At 24.6% G+C, this 26,860-nt stretch overlaps 2 protein-coding genes across 2 annotated transcripts; both read right to left on the bottom strand.

Annotated features, from left to right (window-relative positions):
* Positions 1–802: 802 nt before the first annotated feature.
* Positions 803–2,725, bottom strand: HO173_007069 (uncharacterized protein; the record flags this gene model as incomplete). The annotated part of the gene is made up of 5 exons (XM_037308974.1): positions 803–849; positions 897–1,123; positions 1,181–2,082; positions 2,132–2,436; positions 2,488–2,725. The coding sequence occupies 5 exons, from the start codon at positions 2,723–2,725 to the stop codon at positions 803–805; spliced, it is 1,719 nt and encodes a 572-aa protein (XP_037164238.1).
* A 15,609-nt stretch (positions 2,726–18,334) lies between these two features.
* On the bottom strand, positions 18,335–19,525 carry HO173_007070 (uncharacterized protein; the record flags this gene model as incomplete). Its single annotated transcript, XM_037308975.1, has 2 exons — positions 18,335–18,588; positions 18,823–19,525. 2 exons carry the CDS (start codon positions 19,523–19,525, stop codon positions 18,335–18,337), a joined length of 957 nt encoding a protein of 318 aa, XP_037164239.1.
* Positions 19,526–26,860: the final 7,335 nt, after the last annotated feature.

Raw genomic sequence — 26,860 nt, forward strand, 5'->3', positions numbered from 1 at the left:
TGACACCAGCGACATGGAATGCTAAAACATACAACCCACGCTACGGCTACGGGTAGTCAAAGACTGGCCCAACCTTCTTCTCTTCGCGAAATCTCAGGAGAAAAAGCTGGGGACGCGCGCAGGCTTACACTTGTCCACCATGGTGGTAAGCAGATATGATGCGGAGGAGCCAGCCACTCCGAAGCCGCCTTTTCATTGCGAATGTAATCTAGTGATTCTCTCCCCCAACACCTCATAGCAGGCATCTCGCAAGAGCCCTTCGACATCGGCGTCACGATGCACGATGACGCAACCTCCGGCAAATCCATGGAGATGGAGACGGGAGGAGTCGTTGGAGCTGGGGTGCTCGATGGCGGTGATGGCGGCGTTGAATACTTATATTAAAGGTATCTACGTACCCCCTCTCTTGCCTTCAATGGTTTGAAAGGGTGCATGAGCTGATGTGTGAATGGAAAAGGTGGTTCGGGCGCTTTCCTCAGGGATTGTCAGATTCCCGAGGAGCCTGTCAATGAGTATGTGCGTGATCTGGTGATGGCGGGATATCTAGGGGAGCTGAGTCAGGAATTTGTGGGCAGAGGTTTGAGATTTGAGGAGGGTAGCTGATAAGGGTAGCTGTCATGCGAGACATCTTTCGCATGGGTGGAGGATATGCGAAAAGAGATGGGGCAACATGCTACTCCTCGGTCACTAATCCGTAGCCAATGCGACTCAATATGTCTTGGCAGATTGGCGATGAAAGGATAGCGTTAAGATTCGAACTGTACAAGAAGCGAACCAATTACCCCTCCGAAAAGCTGCTGCATCAAGCTTGATCTCCAAATATCTCTTTGACCAGGCTTTTCTTATTGACTTGAGAATTATTAGCGTGAACGAGCAAAGGGGATGAGAGTACATACTCTTGCCCATGGCATTTTTAGGCAACTCTTCTACCGCCTTTAACTCCTGTGGTATCTTGTAATTAGCCAGCTTGTCCTTCAGCGCTCTTCGCATGTCCATGACACCCCAAGTCTTGCCTCCTTTCCCAGTCTGGGCGTGTGCTGGCTCGAGGACGACAACTGCTGCTACTTTCTGGCCCCATTGTTCTGAGGCGACGCCAACAACGGCAGCCTCGGAGATCTGAGGTCTGGAGGATCATCAGCCTAAGATGAAGTGAGGCATGGTAAGTTTGATTGCGACTCACAATGACAAAAGCTCCCTCTCAATCTCCAAAGCGCTGACCTTCTCTCCACCACTCTTAATAATATCCGTGCTCTTCCTCCCTCGTATGAAATACATCGGGCCCTTCGCCCAGTCCTGTCCACTTTGCCCCGCACCATCCACGATTTTCCTCGTCGCAATGTCGCCAGTCTTGAACCATTTGCCGCCACCATCATCTGATGCCACAAACTCTTCCGAAGTCGCCTTCTCGTTGCGCCAGTATTCTTCGAAGACAGTAGGACCTCGGAGTTGTATCTCTCCTTCTGTTCCTTTTCCGTTCTCGTCAACTTCATGGCCGAGGGGGACGACCTCATTGGTTTCGCTGTCCACTAGTCGGACTTGGACGGAGGGTAACGGCCATCCAACGCTGCCGTCCACTCGGTCCCGGAAGTCCAAACCACAGCTCAAAGCCATACCAACTTCAGTCATGCCATAGCGCTCAAGCAAGACGTTGCCGCCGCTTAACTCTGTCCACGACTTCTTCGTAGGCGTTGGTAGTGCCGCGGATCCAGAGATGTTGAGGCGTAGATTCTCCGGCAATAAAGCCTTCTTAACAGCTTCCTGCAAAGGTACGGCGAGCTTGTCGAATGAGGAGAGGAAGCGATTGTATATTGTAGGGACAACTGTCAGGAACGTGATGGGTTTCTTGTTCTTGTCTGGCATGAACGGCGCGGCTAGGCGCTCCCAGACCGCATCGACGTTGAAAGGGAACATGAATTCGATAGTTGAGCCGGCAAAGAGGGGTGTGAGGAGGGCGTTGACGGTGCCATGGATATGATGAAGGGGGAGGACGTGGAGAAGGTGATCGCGTGAGGTGTATTGCCAGGCTTTGTGGAGTGATTCGGCTTGGGCTGTGAGGACCTTTTCCGGAAGAAGGACGCCTTTCTGTGGATGTGTCAGCGGCAATCTTTGAGTGTATGATGAACGTATATACCGGACGACTGGTCGTTCCTGAAGTGTACAGCATCATGCCGCCTTTGGTCAGGGGTAAGGGCACCAGCTGGACCTCATCTTCCCCATTGCCAGTAAGCCTCTTCTCGACGACATTGAGGACTGGCTTTCTTGGTAGGTGCTCTAGGCCCTCCTTGAGGACTTCTTCCGCCTTCTCTTGAAACTTCCCGGATGAAAGTAGTGTCACCGCCTCGCTGTTCTCCAGTATGTACCTGAGCTCGCTCGCTGGGAAGCCTGAGGAAAGTGGAACGGCGATGCTGTCGCATGCCAGTATGGAAAGGAGGGTCACTGTCTCGGTTTAGCTACTGAGCTGAGCATAGATGCAGCTTTTGCTCGCACCTACATAATCGTAGCCATTTTCCACTAGGAAAGCGACCCTTTGACCTCCTCTTGATTCGCCCTCGGCCGACGCGGACTTCAATTGGTTGTACAGGGTGACCTTGGCGCCTTCAACATCTTTGAGTAGCTCGCCATATGTGAATCTTCTTTCTGATCTTGAATGTATTATAGCAGTACTTTTGGGATCATGGCTTGCGATCGCTCGGAAGATGGGTAGGTCTGGGAAAGTTGACGCCATTCGGAGATGCTGAGTCCTTGGGAAGCTTCTTTGATTAGATGGGAAGATTGATGTTGATGAGTTTTGAGAGTGGAGGCGTTGAAGGAGACGTGATTGAGCATGATTCTCGAGCTGGCAGATGAGTGATCATGTAACGGGAGTTTACATTATGGGGAGGAAATTTTTTGTGTTTTAAAAAATAAAAAAAAAAAAAAAAAAAATTTTTAAAAAAAAAAAAATAAAAAAAAAAAAAAAAAAAAAAAAAAAAAATAAAAAGCGCAAATAGCGTTTCAAAATTTAAAGTAAAAAATTTCAGAATTTTGATAGAAAATAAAAAAGTTATTACTATTGTGAATAATGTACACCTATTTTTTTGATGAGGGAGGCGCGGGAGGGCGAGATTTTGATGGTTGCGGACGCTAATTTATTTACCCGTGGTAACTTAGCCGATCTAGCCAAAAGGCGTAATAACCCCGAATTGATGATTGGCTGCATATATAAATTTAAGATTTTCTAGTTTAGCTCTATCTTATTCTTTTATATATATTAATAAGATAGAGCTAAGCTTAAAAATCTTAAATTTATATATATAGTTAATTATAAATTCGAGTTCTATACGCTTTTTAATTAGATCGATTATATTAGAATCGATATAGATATAATATTAATATAGATATATTAAATAAGATAACTAGATATCGAATAACTATATAAATAGAAGATATTAAATAGTAGTAAATATCTCTATTAAAATATACTAGACTCTAATAGATTATAGAATTAAATAATATATTAAGAGAGATATAAAATACGCTCGTAATACTATTTCTCTTCTCTTATAGAATTATATCTTTATAATTAATAAGTAGAAGAGTAATAGAAATACTATATATATACGCTCGCTTAAAAATCGATAAAATAATAAAAAACTTTTAATATTCGAGATCTTTAATACTATAATATTTCTCGACGATAGTATAGAAAGCGAGAGCTTTTATCTTAGTATTTAAGTTAGCGTTATTATTAGCTAGAGATATAGCGAGTATAGAGATTCTAATTTAAAAGAAATTAGTAGAGCGATAGACGAGTAATAATTATAAGTACTTTAGTAAATAATAATAATTCTCGAGTCGATATTCTAGCGTAAAGAATATTTATAAAATAATACGACTTAAATCTTAATTAATTAAGGGATTTCGAATCGAATTAAATTATAGACGCTAAATTTTAATTTAATATTAAATTATAATAAAGTAGATCTCTTTATAATAAGTTATTTAGTCGATATTAATTATACTTAGCGACGATAATAGTAAGATTCGCGTATAATCTAATATAGCTTTAAGATACGTTAAGGGTTATACTAGATAAGAAAGTCGACTTAATAAATCTAATATAAGATTATTATAAAGCGATTTAGATCTAAGAAATTATCTTATAAATTATAAAAAATAAAGTCGTTATAAAATATCGAACGATTTTAATTCGTTTAAAAATGTAATATTCGAGACGTTTAACGCTAGTAAGCTACTTACGAATATCGTTTATAGAAATTATTAATTATATCTTAATAATTTTCAAATTCACTATCGTTCGAGTTATACTATTTAAGGTTCTTATTAAAATTCTTTTATTTTACTCTATATTTAAAATAGTTATTAATAAATTTAGAGGCGAGAATTTTCTCTACTATTTATTCGATTTAGCTATTAATAGTAATATACTTTAATAGAGAATTAATCTATCTAGATAGAGAGTTTATTAATATAAGAGTTAAGAGATTAAAGTAAAAGATATTATAAATCTTTATACTTATTAAAAGCTTTAAGCGATATAAGATTTCTATAAGATCTATTACTCTAAATAAGCTATATCTCTTATTATTTAGCTTTTAAGATAATTAATTTAAGATAATATTCTTACTACTAAGAAAGATTATATCGCTTATCTTAAAGTAATCTTTTAATATTACTTATTAATTTAGATTATTATAGTCTTTTAAACGCGATCTATATTATTTCGAATATAGTTAAGAATCTACTATATATATTTAATAATATCTTCTATTTAAATAGCGTTAAGACGCTTATAAGTAATATTATAATCGATAATATTTAAATTAAAACTCATTTAAGAGTAAAAGCTCTTATTTATAAAGAATAATAAGATACTCGTAATTACGAAAGTAGTATTATTATTAATAAACTCGATAATAGATAATTATCTAGATTAATTATTCTATATATAATTATAATATATTCGAAGATAATATTTTATATTCTAGTTAGCCCGTTTAGTCTATTCGTTAATTTTAAAATAAAAGACTATTAATAGCTTAGTCTTAATCTCGAGTTATTTATAAAAGACTTTTTATATTATCGATATAAATTAAAAGCCTTTATTCGAAATTATCGATATCGATAGATTATATACGAAGATTACTATCGAAAGTTTTAAATATTAGAGTTAGAGCTTTAAAACTCTTAATATTTTTAATAAATATCTTAAATATCTTAAATATTAATACTTTATATAGTAGCGATATTAATATTATATATAAAGTATATATATATAAAGTATATAGTAGCGATATTACTATATATATACGAGGTATATAATTACGATATTATTATATATATAATAACGATAGTAGCGTATATCTAGATATATTATCGAAGTTATTCGTTTACGAGATAATAATAAATATCGAAAGAGTCGTAAAGAAGAAGATAAGTAATTCTATAATTTAGTTAATCGAGTAAGTTAGTATATACGTAATTATATAAAATATCGTATATAGATTATAAAGCTATTTAAGAAATTTACTAAAATACTAGAAATGCTAAGAATATTAAGAATTTTAGTATATGTTTAAAACTTTCGATAATAATCTTCGTAAGTAAAAGATCTTCTTAAGTAATATATTAATTATCTTTTTAATTATAATTTTTTTATCTATATTAAAATACGAGATATAATATTATTTCTTAATAAATCGATCTATCGCTATCTAGATAGCGTTATATCTATCGAATATAGATAGATCTATTACGAAGTCTATCGAGATATTCTATTATTACTTTTAAGAAATTAATAGAGATTATAATAGATTATATTCTCGATTATAAGAAATTTTAGATTTATAGTAAATATAATAGTTTTAAATATAGATAATAACGATAGCTCTTATATCTCGTTAATAGTATTCTCGCTTAAATAGCTTATAGATACGAACTATATCGAGATATTTATATAAGAGTTAATTATATACTTCGCGAATAATATCGATATATAGATCTTCTAATATTTATAAGCGATTCTTATAATAGAGTATCTTATTCTCTATAGAGCACTTATTAAATATAATTTCGCGAAGTTTATTCTTACCCTTTATAATTATCTTATAAATTTCGTTATAGAACTTATTAGCTTTATTTTCTTAGACTATTCTATAGAAGATAAAGTCGTTAATAATATAAATCTTAACGTTTTTATTATTAAGTTCTAAACGATTAGATATAAGTATTATCTAATATTACTACTTTAAATATTTATCCTCTAAGCTATTTAATTTAGAATCGACTATATATATAAGTATATTAACCTTAACATTCTAAGACTTTAGACGATAGATGATTTTAATATTAAATTTAAATAGTATATTTAAATAGCGAGCCTAACGACGGCTTAGATCTCTTTCTTTAATAAAGTATATTAAGCTTTTATAGTCTATAAAGATCTTAATAAAAATATTAATATATTTTAATTTAGAACGCTAATATTCTAGATAGCGAATAATAATTAATAACTTCTTATTATAAATCTAATAATTATACTTAGCTAAGATAAGATTTTTACTATAGAAAGCTATTAGATATAAGACTTTATCGTTATTATATTAGAATAAAATATTATTATTAACGTAGTTAGAGAAGTTTATTTCGAGTATAATATTCTTCGATCTATCGAAATAGTATAAAATCGAAGCTTTTATAATAGCTATCTTTAGTAAATAAAAGACTTTTTAATAAATTAGTGATTAATTAAATATTACTTTCTTAACTATAAGTTTCATTATTAATTTTATAATTTTCGAGAAGTCTTTTATAAATTAACGATAGAAGTTATAAAAGCTAATAAAGATCTATATCTTCTTTAAATTAATAGAACTAAATTATTTAATAATAGCTTAAATTTTAATAGAATTTATTTATAAGTTATTAATCGAAATAAGAAGATCTAAAAATTTTATCTTCTAGATATAAAATTTATATTTAAGAATATCTACCTATAATTCGATCTTTTATAATTTTTAAAAAATCTTTCGAATATACGTAATATATTTCTTTCTCGATCGATTATAAATAAGAATATTATCGAGATAGACTTAATAGAAATCGTTTAAATACTTAAATAGAATATTATTTATATACTATTAATAGATGATTAAGCTATTAGTTAAATCGAAGAGAAGTACTTAATATTTATATATATCGAGAGAGATAACGAACGTAGTAAAATTCTTACTATCGGAGTATATATATAATTTATTAAATACGGCTATAATATCTAATCGAGTAAGATATTTATAGCTCTAAATTCTTGCGAGAACCTCGTCTATTAATGAAATTAAATATCGATTTCTCTTAATAATAGTATTTAGCCTTCGATAATTTATATAAAAGCGTAGACTCTTATTTAATTTCTCGATAAATAGAATAAAGAATATGAACGAAGCATAACTAGGTGTTATAAAATCCTTTTTTAAATACTTATTTAAATACTTCTTAATCTATTTTAACTTATCTTCTAATATAAAATAGACTTAACTCTTTAATAATTTAGTAGTATCGATCTCTATAAATTTTAGTTTATAATTATAAAAGCGATATAATAATAGTTTATTTGTCTTTATTCTATCGAAAATATTTAAATAGTCGTAATACTTTATAGAGAGTTTTCGTTTAATATCTTTAGAGCTAACGGTTTTAATAGCGCTAATTTAAATAAGATAATTCGATCTATAATATCTCTTATACTTCTTTTCTAAGTTATAAGAATATAGCTTATTAATTAATATATAAGAGCTATATAGTTTTCTCTAAAGAGATAACTTTTTTAATAATAAATTATAGATCTCGTTTATAATAAGAGTAAATAGATGATTTCTCTTATTACGCGCTAATTAATAGTATAATATAATACTAATTTCGACGATATTAATAGATTATAAGTTTATATCTTATTTTTATTTTATATCTCGAAGAGTAGATATTATAGCTTTTTTTTTTTATAAAGAGAATACTATCTATATAGAATTATTATAAGTATATAGACTTTATAGTAAGATAGAAAGATCAAAAGGCCTTAATACGCTAAGTTTAATTAGGCTATAATATAATATAAGTAAGATTGTAAGATTATTAAAATTCATAATATTCTCTCTCTTCTTTAATTTAAAGCTTCGACGACGACTACTATATAGTAGATATCGATCTTATAAAAAGTATATCTAGATATATATAAAGTAATATTCTTAGATATATTAACTTAGTATTTTATTATAGAGTTAAGATCTTTTTATAAATTAATATTGCTACTATAAATTAGTAGCGCTAATAAAGAAAGATTATTTTAAAGATCTTTTAAATAATAAATAAGAGTTAACGGCCTCGAGGTAATAATAATAAAAGTCTACTATTAGATTTGAATATTCTACTATATTCATAAATAATTATTAGAATAGATTTTTCTTATTCTTAGAGTCTCTATATCTAATTTTATATATTAGATATTCTCTCTTACTAGTTAAGAAATTATTCTTTTATTTATCTAATTTAAATTAAACTATTTCTTTAATATTATAGATTTTATCTTCTTTATTAATATCGATAGATAATAATAAAGACTCGATCTATTCTAATAGTAAGTTATTATTATTAAGATATAATAGCTATAAATAAAAGATAGAGTAAATATTATTTATAAAAGTCGAGAGTTCTAACTTATAAGCGAAATTATTTAAAGCTTTAATAATTTTAAATAATTCGAAATTCTTATAATTTAGTAATTTATTAGAGATATATAATTTTAATATTTCTTTCTATTAAGTATAATTATATCTTTAACTTTAAATTCTAATATCGAAAGTTAATAATAATTAGTTTACTTCTTCTATAAAGCTTATAATTATTTAAATTAACTTCTTAGATAATTTCTTATAATATCTATCTTCTTAATAAATCTATTAGCTAATTTAATATCTCTCTTTACTCTTTAATTAGCGAATTAATTTTAAGAGATTAAGAGTTCTATTTTTAAGTAGAGAAATATATTCTTTAATAAGAAGAAATAATAATATTCTTCAATAAGGCGTTCTTATCGAAGTTAGTTTCGAACTTTACTATTAATAATAGATTTATCTAATTATCTTAATTATAATTAATATAAACTTTAAGATATTATTTTAAGAGTAGCGTTAGCGTTCTTTATTTATTTATTAATTTTTAAATAAAATATAATAAAGAGTTTAAATTTAATCTTAATTCTTTTATATAGTCTTCTTTAGAAATATATTATAAACTAAATATCTCGATCGAAGATAATAGTAAATAAATATTCTTTCTCTCGCTATATAAATTCGATAAAGATCTAAACTACTATCTTTACTTTTAGAGAGTTTAAAAGAACAAATTTCTTCTTCTTATTAAGTCTATTTATAATTATTATAATATATTAATAAAGATATTTATATCTAAGATAAATAGATAGTAATATAATAAAGTTAATAAAAATATCTTATTAGTATTATTTAGAAATAAAAAGAAATTTAAGTAGATCTTACTTATTCTCTTTATAAGTCTTAGATCTTTTATAAATATAATAGCTCTTAATATAGCGAGATAATAAAATTTATTATTCTTAATTAATAGTAAAGTCTACTTACTCTATTATAGATTAATAATCTATTAATATAATCTTTAAATAAAGAGTTATAAATATCTCTAATAATTTTAATTTATAATTCGAGAATATTCGATATATATAGTCTATTATTAATATATAATAATTTATTATAAAGATAATAATTACCTAGTTTTAGCTTAAGATTATTCTTAATTATTTTAAATAATAACTTTCTCTATCTAGATATCTTTAATTAAATAATTTTTTAAGCGATATTATTATAATTATAAATATTTTTTATTTAATATAATAACTTAGAAGTATTAATAGTAGAGACTTCTCTTAATTCTTCTAAGAACTTCTCTTAAGAAGTCTCTATCGAAGCTCTTAATAATAATTCTTTATTAGACTTCTTATTATTAATATTATCTTATTTACTAAATTTATATAATATTATAATTAGAGAGATAATATTTTTTCTTATATTATTTAAGTAGTATAATAATAAGATATATAATATTCTTAATATCTTTGTTAAGATTATTATTTTTAAGAATTATATAATATTAATAATAAATATAATCGTTATTCTTATTTTTAGATAGATCTTTTACTTATCGAATAAGACTATTAGATTTAATACTTTATTTTCTTAAACGATAAATAATATAAAAGTTAAATTTAAAGAGAAACTTTATCTTATCTTACTTAACGAAAGTTAAGTTATTTAAAAAATATAAAATATTATAAGTTCTTATAATTCTAAAATAACTTTAATAGAGATTCTCGATAGAGATATTAGCTAGTTTAGAATATTATTTCTCAAAGACTTATATTATAATTATAAGTTTCTTATTATAGATATTATAGTTATACTCTATAGAAGATATCTTTTTAAAGAGAAATATTATAGATCTAAGTATTTTATTTTTATCTTCTTATAATAAAATAATAATAATTATAAAATTAGACGCGTTTATTTCTAGTTAAGTCTTTTTATTTAAATTAAAATAAATAAGTATAGAGATAGTAGTAAAAGCTTTCTTAAGTATTTCGAAAGCGAGTTATTTAGAATATTCTTAAGTCTATAAATAGATAAAGTCTTTCTTCTATTAAGTATAAATAAGATTTATTAAAGATATAACGATTTTAGAGTATCTTATAATAAACTTTTAATAGAAATTAGCGAATTTTAGAAATACTTATATATCTTTAATATATCTAGATTTCTTTTATTAAGTAATAATCTTAATTTTCTTTATATTTATTTCTACTTCTTTTATAATAATAATTAATTCTAGATATTTAACTCTAATAATATAAAAATTATATTTATTAATATTAAGATAGAGATTAGCTTATCGAAGTTTCTTTAATATCTTTTCTATATATTAAATATACTTATCTTTAATATTATTATAAATAAGAATATCGTCTAAATAGATAATATAGAATATATTTAGATATTCGCGTAAGATATTATTAATAAATATTTAAAAAGTAATAAAGATATTATATAACTCGAAAGATATTATTATATATTCGAATAGACTATATTAAATAAGAAATACGATTTTTTTCTTATAATTCTTTTTTACTCTAATCTCGTTAAAAGCGACTATAATATCGAATTTATTATATATCTTCGCCGCGTATAATTTAGCGAGAGTCTTCTTAATTAATAGAGAAAGTATTTTAATTAGAAATAATAAGTATATTTAAAGCTCTATAGTTTATATATAGTCTAAATCTCTCTATTAAGTTTCTTTATAATTAGAATAAATATTATATAAAGAGAAGTACTTAATCTAATATAGTCTTTTCTAATATCTTATTAATATATTTCTTTATAACTAATATCTAATCTCTAAAGAGTTTATAAGCCTCTCTTCGATAGTAAAATAACTTCTTTTTTAAGATATATTTTATAGTTAATAAAGCGATAAGTAGAAAGTTTATTAATTTTAATAAGATTTTAAATATCTAGTTATTTATAATATATTATAAAAACTTATTTTTATAACTATTTTATAATTCGAAGGTTTCTTTCTTAACTTATAAAAGAATTTTTTATAATCTTTTATTATAATAGCGGCGATATTAGTAATAAACTTCGCTTTCTTATTAATAAAGTTAAAAAGTTATTTAAAGTCTTAGAATTATATAATAATAATTTAATTCTCTAATTTTTTAATTATCTTAATAAATAAATATATAGGCGAAGATCTCTATTATATTCTTTTTTTTAAATATAATCTTTACTATATAATTTAAGTTCTTTTTTAAAAACTTATTATTACTTTAAATAATAATAGATTTATTATATAATAAATAGTTAAATATATAATAATCTAAATTAAATATAATAATTCTAAATCTAAAGAATATATAAGAGTTATACTATTCTAGCTATAATATTTCTAAAATAATATTAAATTATTTTAATAAGATAATTAAGTATTAAAGTTCTTCTATATAATCTTTTAAGGCGAGTTTTATTAAGATTATATATATAATATTAGAAATAAAAATTAATTTATTATCGACTAATTATAATCTATAGAATTATATTAATATTACTTTAAATAACTTATTTACTTTAATAAAAGATATATTTATAAAGCTTAATATTAAAGCTTTAATATTTCAAGAGATAATTAATCTTAATCTATTTTATTAATATAATAATTTTTCTATAAAAGTCTAATTAACGTTTATTTTATAAAGAGACTTTAATAATAATAGTATACGCGAATAGAGAGATAAAAGCGAGTATTCTTTCTATTTCTAACTCTTTAATTCTTATATATAAAACTTTTAGATCTCTAGCGGCGACTTAATTAGAGATATTTAATTTTTTAATTCTTATAATAATTCGATAAGGATATTCTTCTTAACGTCGACGGCTTTTAGAATTATATTAACTTATTCTTTTATTAATAAGATCTATATTCTTATATAGAGATATTATTATCGCTAAAACGATATTTAATCTTTAAATACTTAAAATATCTATCTTCTTTTTAAATTCTATCTATTAATAATTTAAAATACTTATATTTTTATATATTAAAATTTTCGATAGTAATATTATTATTTCTTTTAGTAAAGAAAGTATTACGTTAATTATTCGAGGGGATAAAGTTCTTATTAATTTTATTAATCTCTTTCTTACTTTTTAAATCTAATATATTATTAATAGCTCTAAAGATTTATATTTAATACTTATAGAAAAATAATTAATTCTTAAAAAGTATTAAAAGATTATTTTAAAATTCGATATCTTAGACGTATAGAGATTAGTCGTTTTAGATTAAATATCTTATAAATATTAGTAAATTCTAAGAGAGCGATAGCTATAGAGAATTATACGTAGAAGTTCTTAAACGATTTCTTCTTATCTATTACTCTTATATTAAATTTAGAATTAAATATCTTAATATTTAATTTAATAATCTTATTATATATTTCGAATATATTATCTAATTTATTAATTATTTCTTAGATAATTTAATATAAATCTAAGATATCTTTATTTACTCTTATTTTAATAATATTATAAGTAGTAAACTTATAATAATCTTATATATAATCGATTTTCTTAAGTTTAATAGAAAAGATTATAGCGCTTTATTTAAATTTCGCTTTAAGATATTAATATTAGCTATTCTTACTTAATTCAATTATTAATATTATAAAAATTCGAGATATCGAAATATTATTTATTTAATTCTATATTCTCTACGCGATTCGTAATAGAGGTATAATATAAGTTTTCGATAAATACTATTAATAAGAAATACTCGACTAATAAGATATAGATATAATCTTTATATCTTTTTTATCGAAGTTTTCTAAATTAGTTAATATATAAGATTATTACTTCTTTAGCTATTACTCTTTATACTTTAAGTCTTACTTAAGTTTCTTATTTTCTTTAATAAGTTTTATAATATTAATACGATATCTATTACGTAAACCTCGAAGTCTATTATTAATTTCTCGCTTATAAAATAATTAATTATTACTATTACTTAGCTAAATAATAATTATTAATATCTTTATCTTAATATAAGCGATATTCTAATTAAATTATTTATTTTATTATTAAAATATCTTAATATTACGACTAGTAGTTCGAAAGCTCTCTATTAAAGTCTTTAATTTATTATATTAAATATTAGAAGTATTAATAGCGCTTTTTATAAAATTCTATAAATTAATAATAAATATAAAGATTATAATAAACTCTTCTTCGATAATATTTATAAGTTATACTTCGATATAATCTAAATTAAATTTAATAATATATCTTCTAAAGATAGAACGCTTTCTTTTACGTTATATACGAATAATATAGTAATATTTAAGATCTTCTTATCGAAGTTCTCGAGTTCTTCTAGATAATAATATATTTATAACTTATCTATAACGATTTAACTTTATATATTATCTAAATTTAAGAGTTAATAAGTTTATACTAATATTAAGTTAATAAGAAGTATAAAGAAGATTTAATCTAGAGTCTATTTCTTTTAATATATTAAAGATATTTATTTTCTTTAGATTCTTATTTAATTTAGTTAGATTAGCCTTTATATAAGTAAAAGACTTTCTTTTAAATAATCTTTTAAGTAGTAAGCTTCTTTAGCTATAGCTACTAACTTCTTAATAATATACTTTCTTCTTAATTATATATTTAATATAACTAATAAATAAATCGCTATATGCTTTAGAAGAAAGATAGATAATATTATATTAGAGACTTAATAATATATATAATAACTCTATATTATAGTATAAAGAGAATACTATCTATATAGAATTATTATAAGTATATAAACTTTATAGTAAGATAGAAAGATTAAAAGGTCTTAATACGCTAAGTCTAATTAGGCTATAATATAAGTAAGATTTATTTATACGTAATAGAAGATAGATAATTTAAGATATCTTAATAGAGTAGTAATTCTTATTATTCGATAACTTTTCCTTTATTTTAACTAATTAATCCTCTTATATAAGATCTTTATTATCGATAAAGAAGAGAGAATTCGATAGCTTAATAAACTTTTCTTTTCTATAGATAAGAAGTAAAACTTAGACGAGCTTTAATAAAGTTAATACTTACGTCTTAGAGGTAATTTATAAATCTTTAAATATATTTAATCGCATTATTATTAGCTATTATTAAAACTTTCTATTATATTCTTATAGCTCCTCGATCTTAATACTAACTTACTTTAAGCGTTATTAAGTCTTATTTTATTAATTTATTATCTTATTCTTCTTAGTCTTAAGATCGATATATTATTTAGCTATATCTCGAAATTAATCTTATTAATAGCGAAGATCGCGAAGTATAATAAAAAATTAATTAAGCTTTTTATCGGCTTAATTACGTAGTTAATTAATATTAATAATCTATTATAAATCTATAATAACTACGATATTCTCCGCTATATTATTAAATAGTAAGAATTATTATTAATTAAATATCTAAATAAAAAAATTATTAACTCGATTTATCTTACTTAATTATATATTAGAAATAATAATTTTAAAATAAAGATAAGAGAGTTATATTATTTCTCTCGATTCTTTAATATTATAAATATTAAATGAAAAAGAGAAAAGAAAAACTTCTTATAATATCCTTTATAAGGCTTTACTATAAATTCGAAAAATAATATTATATTTTATAGAGACTTTTTTCTCTAATTTATAAATTATTTAAGCTATTATAAAAACTATAAATAATCTAAATATCGTTTTTTTAAATACTTTTACTTCGCTTAAAGAGTTAGTTATATAATTATTAAGTTAAATAATAATTTCTTTAAATTTACTAGTCGTATAAATAAACTAATCTAATAATTACTTTATCTCTTTAACTAATTATAAGATTATTACGCTATCTTAATAAATACTCTTTATAACGTATTATCTATATAATAGATTTATCTAGAAATATAATAGCTTAACTTAATATCTTATTAAAGTCTCTATTAATAAATTTCTTTAATTTATCTATTAATTTAAATATAGTAAATAAGATAATCTAGTTATAGTATTAAGACTAATATAAATATAATATTAATATAAATATATTAAATAAGATAATTAAATATCGAATAATTATATAGATAGAAGATATTAAGTAATAGTAGATATCTTTATTAAGATACGCTAGACTCTAATAGATTATAGAACTAAATAATATATTAAGGGAGATATAGAGTACGCTCGTAATAGGCTAAGTTAGCCCGATAGCCCTTTCGCGCTTCTCTTATTAAAAATTTATATATAGAAGTTTTATACTTTAAAGTACTTAGCTTACGATATATATAGTTACTTTATAATTTCTTAAATTATAAAGCTCGCTTTACGCTTTTTAACGCTATAAAAATTATAAAGTTTAATCTACTATTAATAGATTAAATAAATATTTAAATATAATAGTTATAGTAGTTATATTAGACGCGTTTAAAATTAAATAATAATTCTTTCATCTATTTATATAACTATTCTTCTTTTATTATTCTATTAATTCTATTAATTTTACTAAGATAGATATAATCGTCTTCGATATCTCTTATCTAAAGATTACTTAATATTTAAGATATATATACTTCTTTATTTATCTCTTAAAGTCTCTATTAACGCTCTTAAGTTATCTCTTAGTAAATTCGCTATTATTAATAATCGAGGCCGTAGCTTAATAGCTATCTACTATTACTTATAAACGTATTAAAAAATCTTAAAAAGAGCTCGAATAAATACGTTTTTCTTTATATACTTCTTTTAAGTTAGTAATAATATCTTTTAATCTAATAATATTATCTTTTAAAACGCGTCTTTCTTCTCTATTTATTCTTTATTACTTTATTTTAAAGTTACTTAATATATATTAAATTCTAAATATTATTAAAAAGAAGCTTCTAAAAATATAATAATTATATTAGACGCGTTCGAGATCGAATAAATATATATTAGAGCGCGAGCTTTTTAGTAGTAAAAAGCTTATCGAGTATTAATTTTTAATTATTAAATTCTTAGAAAGACTCTTTAAAATCTCTTAAATCCTTCGAGAACTCTTTAAAAGCTTTTCGAGAGTTTATATCGAAAAGACTATTAAAGTAAGCTTAAAATTTAATTATTTTAATAATATTTAATTAATTTCAAGTTTACTTTAATAGTCTCTTCGATATAAGCTCTTAAAAAACCCTTAAAGAGCTTTAAAGAATTTAAGGAATTTTAAGAAATTTAATTCTAAGAATCGAGATATTATAATTTATTTAATATACTTAAAGAAAGACTCTCTAAAACCTCTCTAACCCTTCGAGGGCTCTTTAAGAGTTCTTCGAGAGCTTCTATCGAAGAGACTCTTCTTATAAGCTCGATAATTTAAGAAGTTAAGTAATAATCTTAGTTTTTAATATATCTTTACGAATACTCTATTAAATTTTATCTACGCTATACTATTTAAAAGCGTATAATTAACTCTATAAATCTATATACTTAATTTATTATTATATTTTTTATAAAAGAAAAGAAATTAAAAAAGATAGATTTAAGGATTTTAAAGTTCTTTTTTAACTTTCTCTTTTAAACGTACTCGTATATACTCGCTTTTAGCTTAGAAATAAAGAAATAAGATAAGTTTTAGCTTTAAAATTATGGAATCTAAGAATTTAATTAATTAACTTTATATTTATTATTAGAACTAGTATAGAGGTACGTTATATGGGTGAGATAGAATAGGATAATAAGGCTACCGAACTATGTATGTGAGCAGAAGACATGATATGGTAGGGGATGTCTCCGCTAAGGCCCGCTAGCCATAGGGCTGAGGGCTGAGTAGGGTACGCTCGTAACAGTACTCCCCCCTCTCGAAGAGCCATGGCCCCCATGGCTGGTAGACCGGAGATGCAGGCCCATTGCTCGCCTTGTATCTCCAAACATCCATAGTCCTTCGAAAGAACCATCGCTCGCTGAAATCCATAAAAACAAAGACTTTTGGTGTGTGCTGTGCCAGGCCAAATTAGTACCTTTCTCCGGCGGCGACGGCGACAGCGATATCGCGTCTCGGAGATTCCGCTAGCGCGTCGTCGATAGCACTTTATCGTAGCGTCAAGGGGCTCCCAATTTGATGAGGATCCATGAAGAATTGAATGGTAAATGACCGAAAAAGGATTTGCTATGCAATCGCCACCTGATATAGTGGAGAAGAAATCGATGAAATGATGCAATCTGATTGGTCGATGCCTCCCGAACCGAACCGAGCCGCAGGCGCTAAAACTCTAAATTAATATCAGATGATTCCGGTGTGAGTTTCTCCATGGGACGCCACATAGCCGATATCGATCGAGGCTATTAGCGACGACAGTGAGGTCCATAGGTGACGCACCATGGCTTCGGAGGACCTTCAGGCATGTGATAACAAGGGGAGCCTGATTGGTGGACCTGACATGAGGTGATTGTTCAGCAACATGAGCCTGAGGAATCGATTTCCGAATGTGAAAAAAATGAGGCCATTCTGAAGACATCGGATGGTTTCAATTCGTCCAAAAACACCATTTCCGAAGTATTGCCGGGCACATGCTGATTTCGACTGCATTTGCAGGGCTGCTGCGTCCTTGACTGCATTCCCCGCTACGTTCTCATGACCATATCGTTCGTGGGTCTGATGCGTCCATATAGCCATGTCTATCACATCTTCGATTATAGATAGCCTTGACAACTGAGTTCGAATGCTTCGTCGATATCCATGTCAGAGCGGGAGTATTTGCCATACTTCTGTGCATTGGCCCAGTTTTCACACCCTCGTTCGTATGCCTCATCGATATCTAAATCCTCGTTATCGCTCACGTTAGGACGGGTTACAATCGAGTATTTCCCTTTTTTGGCATCGGCCTCGGCCTTTGCTTTCGCATATTGTTCTGCAAACCTCTTTGCTTTCTTTTCGACTAGTCCCTCTGCAAATTATTAATAATCAAGCTGTTTCCTTATGATATACTCCTTTAGCTGAGGTATGGTCCAATCCCTTCCATATATAGTAAGTGCGTTACATAAACGAAGCTCTGATTTCTCTCGTAAATCACGTATGATATCAGTGTCTTTGAAATTGCTTTCGTGTTCGGCGTATATTATGAAGTCCCTATAGAATTTAAGGAAGGGCTGACTCCCTTGGCTTATTCTACTGTAAGTACGCTGATGCGTCTGTCGAATAATGGACAACGGTACTTCGTATATGTTGCTTAGATGATCCAGGAGGACGTCGGTTATAGGATACGAGCGATATCGTCGTCTGGTAGACATATGGTGACTGGCCTTCCCTTCAAGTCTCGCTACAACGTAGGCAATTTTGAAAGCATCGGTGAGGAAATGATCGCCATTGTGGGTAAGCTTGTCTTGGATTCTCATTTTCCAGTCATCAAATGGTACTGAATTAGTGCCCGTGAAGATAGGTGGATCCGGTAGCCTCGGGCTGAGTGGCTGTCTGACTGGCTGTGGCGAGATTGGTCGATTTGCTCTCAGTGCTTGAAAGTCTCGTGGTTTAGGTGGAGGTGGGGACGGGGGTGGAAGGGCAGAGATGCCAGCCGAGTTTTGGCCCTGCGTCTCCTCTCGCAGCCCTGGTATCTCCTGTGAAGGAGAAGAAGCTGGGATGCCAGGCGGATTTTGGCTACGCGTCTCCTCCGGTTGACTTGATATCTCACGATATCGATGGTAAAGGTCCTCAGCAGATAGAGAACGCTGCACCCGTGGCATGTGGAGTGTCGGCGAGTTGGGAGGTGAATATCTTCTATGTAGGTCGTCGTACGTAAGGTAGGGATGGCCGCGGTATGTAGGTGATCGGCGGTGCGGAGGGAGGTATCTTGGTGTTGATGTAGGTGGATTTGAGTCGGAATTCATGATGTGTTGAATGTAGGTAAAATTGAGCGGAGAGGTCTCTGGAATCCTTGGTGTTATACACACAGACAGAGGTAGAGATCGGTGACGTCTCTTCAATTGGTTTCTGTGTTTTGGTGTTGAGATTTCGATTTTGGCTGTGGCTTCTCGGAGGTCTGGCACACTTGTTTCTTGACCAATCAGGTCGCCGTGCAGACCCTGAATATTTCAAATGTGACTCTATCGAATGGTGTCACTCCGCCTAGGGGGGTTTGTTTCGTGATTATGGAGTTGTTGCGGGGGCGGGTGGGCGGAGAACGATATCTTGTTTTTGATGTAGGGGACTCGTTTTTTGAAGGATTAGGCTATCGTTGATGATGTAGGTCGTCTGATGTAGGTTCTTTCGAATGATTTATGTGAGGTTTTCTGTATGGTAGAAATACCTAATAGCGTTTTCTTTATTAGGCTCGGTCGCTTGCTCCGAGCAGAAAGTGAAAAACCCGTCAGTTCTCTTCGCCGGGGGGGGTACGAAGGAGCCTTATTATAATGTCAGGACCAGCATAGAGGTACGTCATATGGGTGAGGTAGAATAGGATAATAAGGCTACCGAACTATGTATGTGGGCAGGAGGCATGATATGATAGGGGATGTCTCCGCCAAGGCCCGCTAGCCATAGGGCTGAGGGCTGAGTAGGGTACGCTCGTAACATTTATAATTATCGAATATTTTATAATTTTAATCTTAAGTAATAAGAAAGTAAGCTTTTTAATAATTCTTTTATCTATTTATATTATTATTCTTCTTTTATTATTCTATTAATTCTACTAATTCTATTAATATAAATATATTTATTCTCGATACTCTCGTACTTAGTTAAATAAGAGAAGAATTTATAATAGACGAATACGAAGAATATTATAAAGAATATTACGAAGATAGTTATTAGTAGTAATAATATAATAAATCTACTCTCTACGATCTTATATTAATTTACTTAATTAATATAAGAGAAGTTACTATAGTAGACGAATATAAAGAATATTACGAAGAAATTAAGTAATAATAAAATTCTTAATATTAAGAATAGACTCAGCTCTCTAAGATTCTACGTTATATACTTTTTATAATTTTATATTAAATTATTACTTAATAAGCGAAGAATATTACTATAACTTAGTTTATTATCTCTATTATATTAAGAAGTAAGAGAAGAATCTATAATAGACGAATATAAAGAATACTACGAAGAATATTACGAAGATAGTTATTAGTAGTAATAATATAATAAATCTACTCTCTACGATCTTATATTAATCTACTTAGTTAATATAAGAGAAGTTACTATAGTAAACGAATACGAAGAATACTATAAAGAAATTAAGTAATAATAAGATTATTATCGTTAAGAATACGACTTAGCTCTTTAAGATTTTACGTTATATTAATTATTTACTTAATTAATTACTTAACTAGATACTTAATCTAATATTCTCTTTATAAGAGAAGAAATAAGAGAAGAAACTATAATAGATAAATGCGAAGAATACTATAAAGAAATTAAGCGATAATAGAATTATTATCGTTAAGAATACGACTTAGCTCTCTAAGATTCTACGTTATATTAGTTATTTACTTAATTAATTACTTAGCTAGCTACTTAATCTAATACTCTCTCTTATTAATCGAAAAGATATAATATAATATAAAATATTAATTTATTATATTATACTCTAATATAATATAAGTTATTAAGATTTATAAAATCTTATATCTAATATAATATAAGATCTTAGCGATATATATTACGATATAATATATCTATAAGATTATATTATAATATAATATATATATAAAATATCTTAATTAAAATTTCTATATTTAGAAGTAGCTATTCTAATTATTATTCTAATTAATAACTATATTAAATTAATAAAATATAAAATTAAATAAAATTATATTTTATTACTTTATATATATAAAAGAAAGCGAGCTATATCTACTAATAATAAGAAAAGCTTATCTTTCTCTAATACTAGTCGCGCGAAATTCGTCGATACTTTATAATTAAAGTTATCGATAATAATTTTATATATCTATTATATATTTTCGATATCGCTATCTAATATAAAATTATATATATTATAATTATAATCTTTCTATTAAATCGTTAATCTAGAAAAATTAATATATTTTTTAATATTCTCTTAAAAGTATCGTAGCTTAATATAATAAGTTATATTTCTTTAAGCTATCTTCTCGCGATATATAAAAAAAGATTAGATATAGAAAGTATATAAAAGTATATTTAATAATTCTAGAATAAATTAATAATATTTATAATAATAATTAGAATTAAGAATTAGATATACTCGAATAAAAGATAACTTTACGCTATTTATATAATAGCGATAATAATAATTAAGATTAAAATATTAATTTAGATAATATAACTTTCGTAGTACGCTTTTTATTATTATACGCTAGATTAATTATATATAAATAAAGATTTATAATTTTATCTTTTAAATATAATTATATTTAATATTTTAAAATTTTTATAATAGCTTAATACTTATTAGCTAGCGCGTTAATATTATTATATCTAAGCTATAATAATATTTATTATTAAGTTCTATATTATACTCTTAAATAGCTTAAAAGATAAAATCTACTTAATTATTAGCGCGTATAATAAGATTATTCTTAATACTTATATTTTATTTAGCTTCGATATTATCTATTTTCTCTTAATTCGAACTCTTATCTTTATTTATATATATAATAATTCGCGTAATAAATAAAACTTTAAATTTCTTCGCAATTACGCTCGCGTATTTTTTATATATAATATTATTAAAATATAAGTTTACTAGAATAATAACTAGAACTAGAAGTTATTTATTATTTATTTATTATATTTTATCTAATTTACTTAAAAATTTACTTCTATTATAATAATAATATATTAATATATTTAACTTTACGCTTTTTAATAATTATAATATAATTAATAGTTAAGATATCGATTTTCTTTACTTTTTTAACTAATTTCTTCTTAAATATAAATATATTTATTCGCTATCGCGATCTCTTAATATTTTTATTTTAATTAAACTTATTCTTCGCTTTTTATTTTAATTAAAAATTTAATTATTATTTAATTAACCTATATTAAAACTCTTTAATATTATTATTATTATTATTATTTAATACTTATTATAATAAATTATTAAACTTAATCTCTTCTACTTTAATTATTATAAAAAGATAAATTAATAGATATATATAAAAGAATTAAAGAACTTATATAAATATCTATAAATACTAAGCTATTCTTAATTTTAATTAAAGTTTATTTTATTAAAAAGTACGTTAATTCTAGTAAGTATCGATATTAGAAATAAAGAGAATATATATTACGCGTTATTATAGATATATTATTATAGAGTTTAATTTAAAGAATAATTATTTCTATAAAGATAATAAGACTTAAAAATAAGAAAGTAAGAATAAAATATATAAAAATTTTAATAAGTTATAGTAGTTTAGCGCTAGTTAAATTAGATAAAAATAATTACTTACTAACTCGCTCTTTTAAATCTTTTATCTTTTAATCTATATAAACTATAATAATAATTATAATTATTATAAAAGTAATTAAGATTATATTAGATAATAGCGCTTAATAAGCGTAATTCGCTTAAATTTAAATCTTTAAAATTAAAGAGAAAATATTTTATTAATATTTAATTTAAGCTAGACGATATAAAGTAATCTAAAAATTTAATATACGCGATAGATATCTAAGCTTTTCTTCCCTTCTTCTTTTTCTCTAAGACTTTTTTTTTATATTAATCCTTCTTATTATTAAACTATCTTCTTTATATATTAAACTTCTATTTAAATAATCTAATATTATTATAATTATATTAAAAGTATAATATAGCTATTAAGTTATATATTTATTCTTTATCTTTTAATAACTTTAAATTAATATATAGATAAATCGCGCGAAGAGCTTAACTTATATATACTTAATTTATTATTAATAGCTTTTTAAAAAAGTTAATACTATTCTAGAGTACTAGATATAGCGTTAAAATAAAGTCTTTATTAGATATTACTATCGCTTTAATTACTATCGCTATTACTTTAATAAATATTATCTTTACTTTAATAGATATTATCTCTACTTTAATAATATTAAAATATTAATAAAAACTAGATAATATATTTTTCTAATTATTATTATATTTATTATATATAATTAATATAAGCTATAGCTCGAGCTTTACGCGAGATTTATTATTATTAAAAATTAATTAATTTTATAATTCTAAAACTCTTCTTCTAATATCTAGTTTATTAGATTATATTTAATTAAAATCTATTAAAATACTATTATATTTAAAGATTCGCTTTTAAAGTATTATATAAGATAATAAAAGTCTTTCTAATTCGTTAATTTAAGAGTAAATTTTTCGTTATTATACTTTATAATTAGCTCTAATAATTTCTATTTAAATAGATATTTATCTTTATATAATATATAAAAAGCGAGTTATATTATAGAAAAAGAATTTAAATCTTATAATTATCTTAGCTAAGTTATTTAAATTAAAGATAAAAATAAACTTATCTTTATATAATTTAGTTAATTTATTAATCGATTATTATATATATAATTATAAGATATAATTATATATTATTAATTACTCGAATAATTATAAAAAGTATAAAAGAAATAAAATTATATAATTAAGTACTTATAAACTTTTCTCTTCTAAGTATTTATTTTAATTTAGAGTTTAATCGCTATCTAATTAAAAAAAGATAAGATATAAAAAGTATATAAAAGTATATTTAATAATTTTAGAATAAATTAATAATATCTATAATAATAATTAAAATTAAGAATTAGATATACTTAAATAAGAGATAATTTTATATTATTTATATAATAATAAGAGTAATAATTAAGATTAAAGTTTAACTTAGATAGCGTAGCTTTTATAATAAACTTTTTATTATTATATATTAGATTAATTATATATTAATAAAGATTTATAATTTTATCTTCTAGATATAATTATATTTAATATTTTAAGATTTCTATAATAGTTTAATACTTATTAGCTAACGCGTTAATATTATTATATTTAAATTATAATAAAGCTTATTATTAAATTCTATATCGCGCTTTTAAGTAATTTAAAAAATAAAATCTATTTAATTATTAGCGCGTATAGTAAAATTATTTTTAATACTTATATCTTATTTAATTTTAATATTATTTATTTTCTTCTAATTCGAGCTTTTATCTTTATCTATATATATAATAGTTTACGCGATAAACGAAACTCTAAACTTTCTTTAAATTACGCTCGCGTACTTTTTTTATATAATATTATTAAAATATAAGTTTACTAAAATAATAATTAGAATTAGAAATTACTTATTATTTATCTATTATATTTTATCTAATTTTCTTAAAAGTTTACTTTTATTTTAATTACGATATATTAATATATCTAATTTTATATTTATTATAAACTATAGCGTAATTAATAGCTAATATATCGATTTTCTTTACTTTTTTAACTAGTTTCTTTTTAAATATAAATATATCTATTTACTATCGCGATCTCTTAATATTTTTATTTTTATTAAACTTATTCTTCGCTTTTTATTTTAATTAAAGATTTAATTATCGTTTAATTAATCTATATTAAGACTCTTTAATATTATTATTATTATTAATATTTAATATTTATTATAATAAATTATTAAACTTAATATCTTTTACTTTAATCGCTATAAAAAGATAAATTAGTAGATATATATAAAGAAATTAAAAAGTTTATATAAATATTTATAAATACTAAGCTATACTTAATTTTAATTAATATTTATTTTATTAAAAAGTATATTAATTCTAGTAAGTATCGAAGTTAGAAATATAGAGAATATATATCGCGTACTATTTTAATTATAGTTTTTAAATTAAAAGAATAATTATTTATATAAAGAAAATAAAATAAAAATGAAATATACGAAAATTTTAATAAGTTATAATAGTTTTATTTTAATTAAATTAGATAAAGATAATTATTTATTAATTCGCTCTTTTAGATATCTTATTTTTTTAATCTATATAAATTATAATAATAATTATAAATTTTATAAAAGTAGATAAGATTATATTAGATAATAATACTTAATAAATATAATTCGCTTAAGTTTAAATCTTTAAAATCGAAGAGAAAGTATATTATTTATTAATACTTAAATTAAGTTAGACGATTTTAAATAATCTAAATATTTAATATACGCGATAGATATCTAAGCTTTTTCTCTTCTCTAAGACTTTTTTTTTATATTAATTCTTCTTTTTATAAAACTATCTTCTTTATATCTTAGACTTCTATTTAAATAATCTAATATTATTATAATAATACTTAAAGTATAATATAAATATTAAATTATATATTTATTTTTTATTTATTAATAACTTTAAGTTAATATATAGATAGATTACGTAAAGAGTTTAATTTATATATATTTAATTTATTATTAATAACTTCTCGAAAAAGTTAATATTATTTTAGATTACGCGAGATAATAATCTATTTAAAAGTATTATAATAAAGCGTTTATTAGATATCGCCGCTATTTTAATAAATATTATTATTACTTTAATAGATATTATTATCGCTTTAATAGATATTATCTTTATTTTAATAATATTAAAATATTAATAAAAACTAGATAGTATATTTTTCTAGCTATTATTATTTTTATTATATATTACTAACGCGAACTATAGCTTAAACTTTACGCGAGATTTATCGCTATTAAATTTTAATTAATTTTATAATTTTAAAACTTTTCTTTTAGCGCGTAGTTCGTAAGATTTTATATTATATATATATTATATTATTCGATTATTATCTTTAAAGTTTCGCTTTTAAAAGATAACTCTATATTTTTATAATAAATAAGATAATAAATAGAATAATTAATAGAATTTAATCTTTTATTTATTAGCTAATAATAAATCTTATAACTTATATATCTAATTATATTTAAGATTATAATTATAATTATCTTTATAATTAAAATTAATATAAATTAAAACTTTCTATTAATATATAGTTTTTTTTAAAAGATTTATATAAGCGTAATTAAAGATTAATATTCTTCTTTTAAGCGTTAAACGCTTAGCGAGAAGTATTAAAAGATTTATATCTAGATATTTATTAACTATATATTAAAATTTACTTATTTTAAATTTTAGATATAAATATCTTTATTTCTAGATAAGATAAAGAAGTTATAGATTTAGATTTAGATATTATT

Source organism: Letharia columbiana (genome assembly GCF_014066305.1).
Source record: "Letharia columbiana isolate WasteWater2 chromosome Unknown Sc0000022_s0, whole genome shotgun sequence".
In the NCBI taxonomy this organism is placed as follows: Eukaryota; Fungi; Ascomycota; class Lecanoromycetes; order Lecanorales; family Parmeliaceae; genus Letharia; species Letharia columbiana.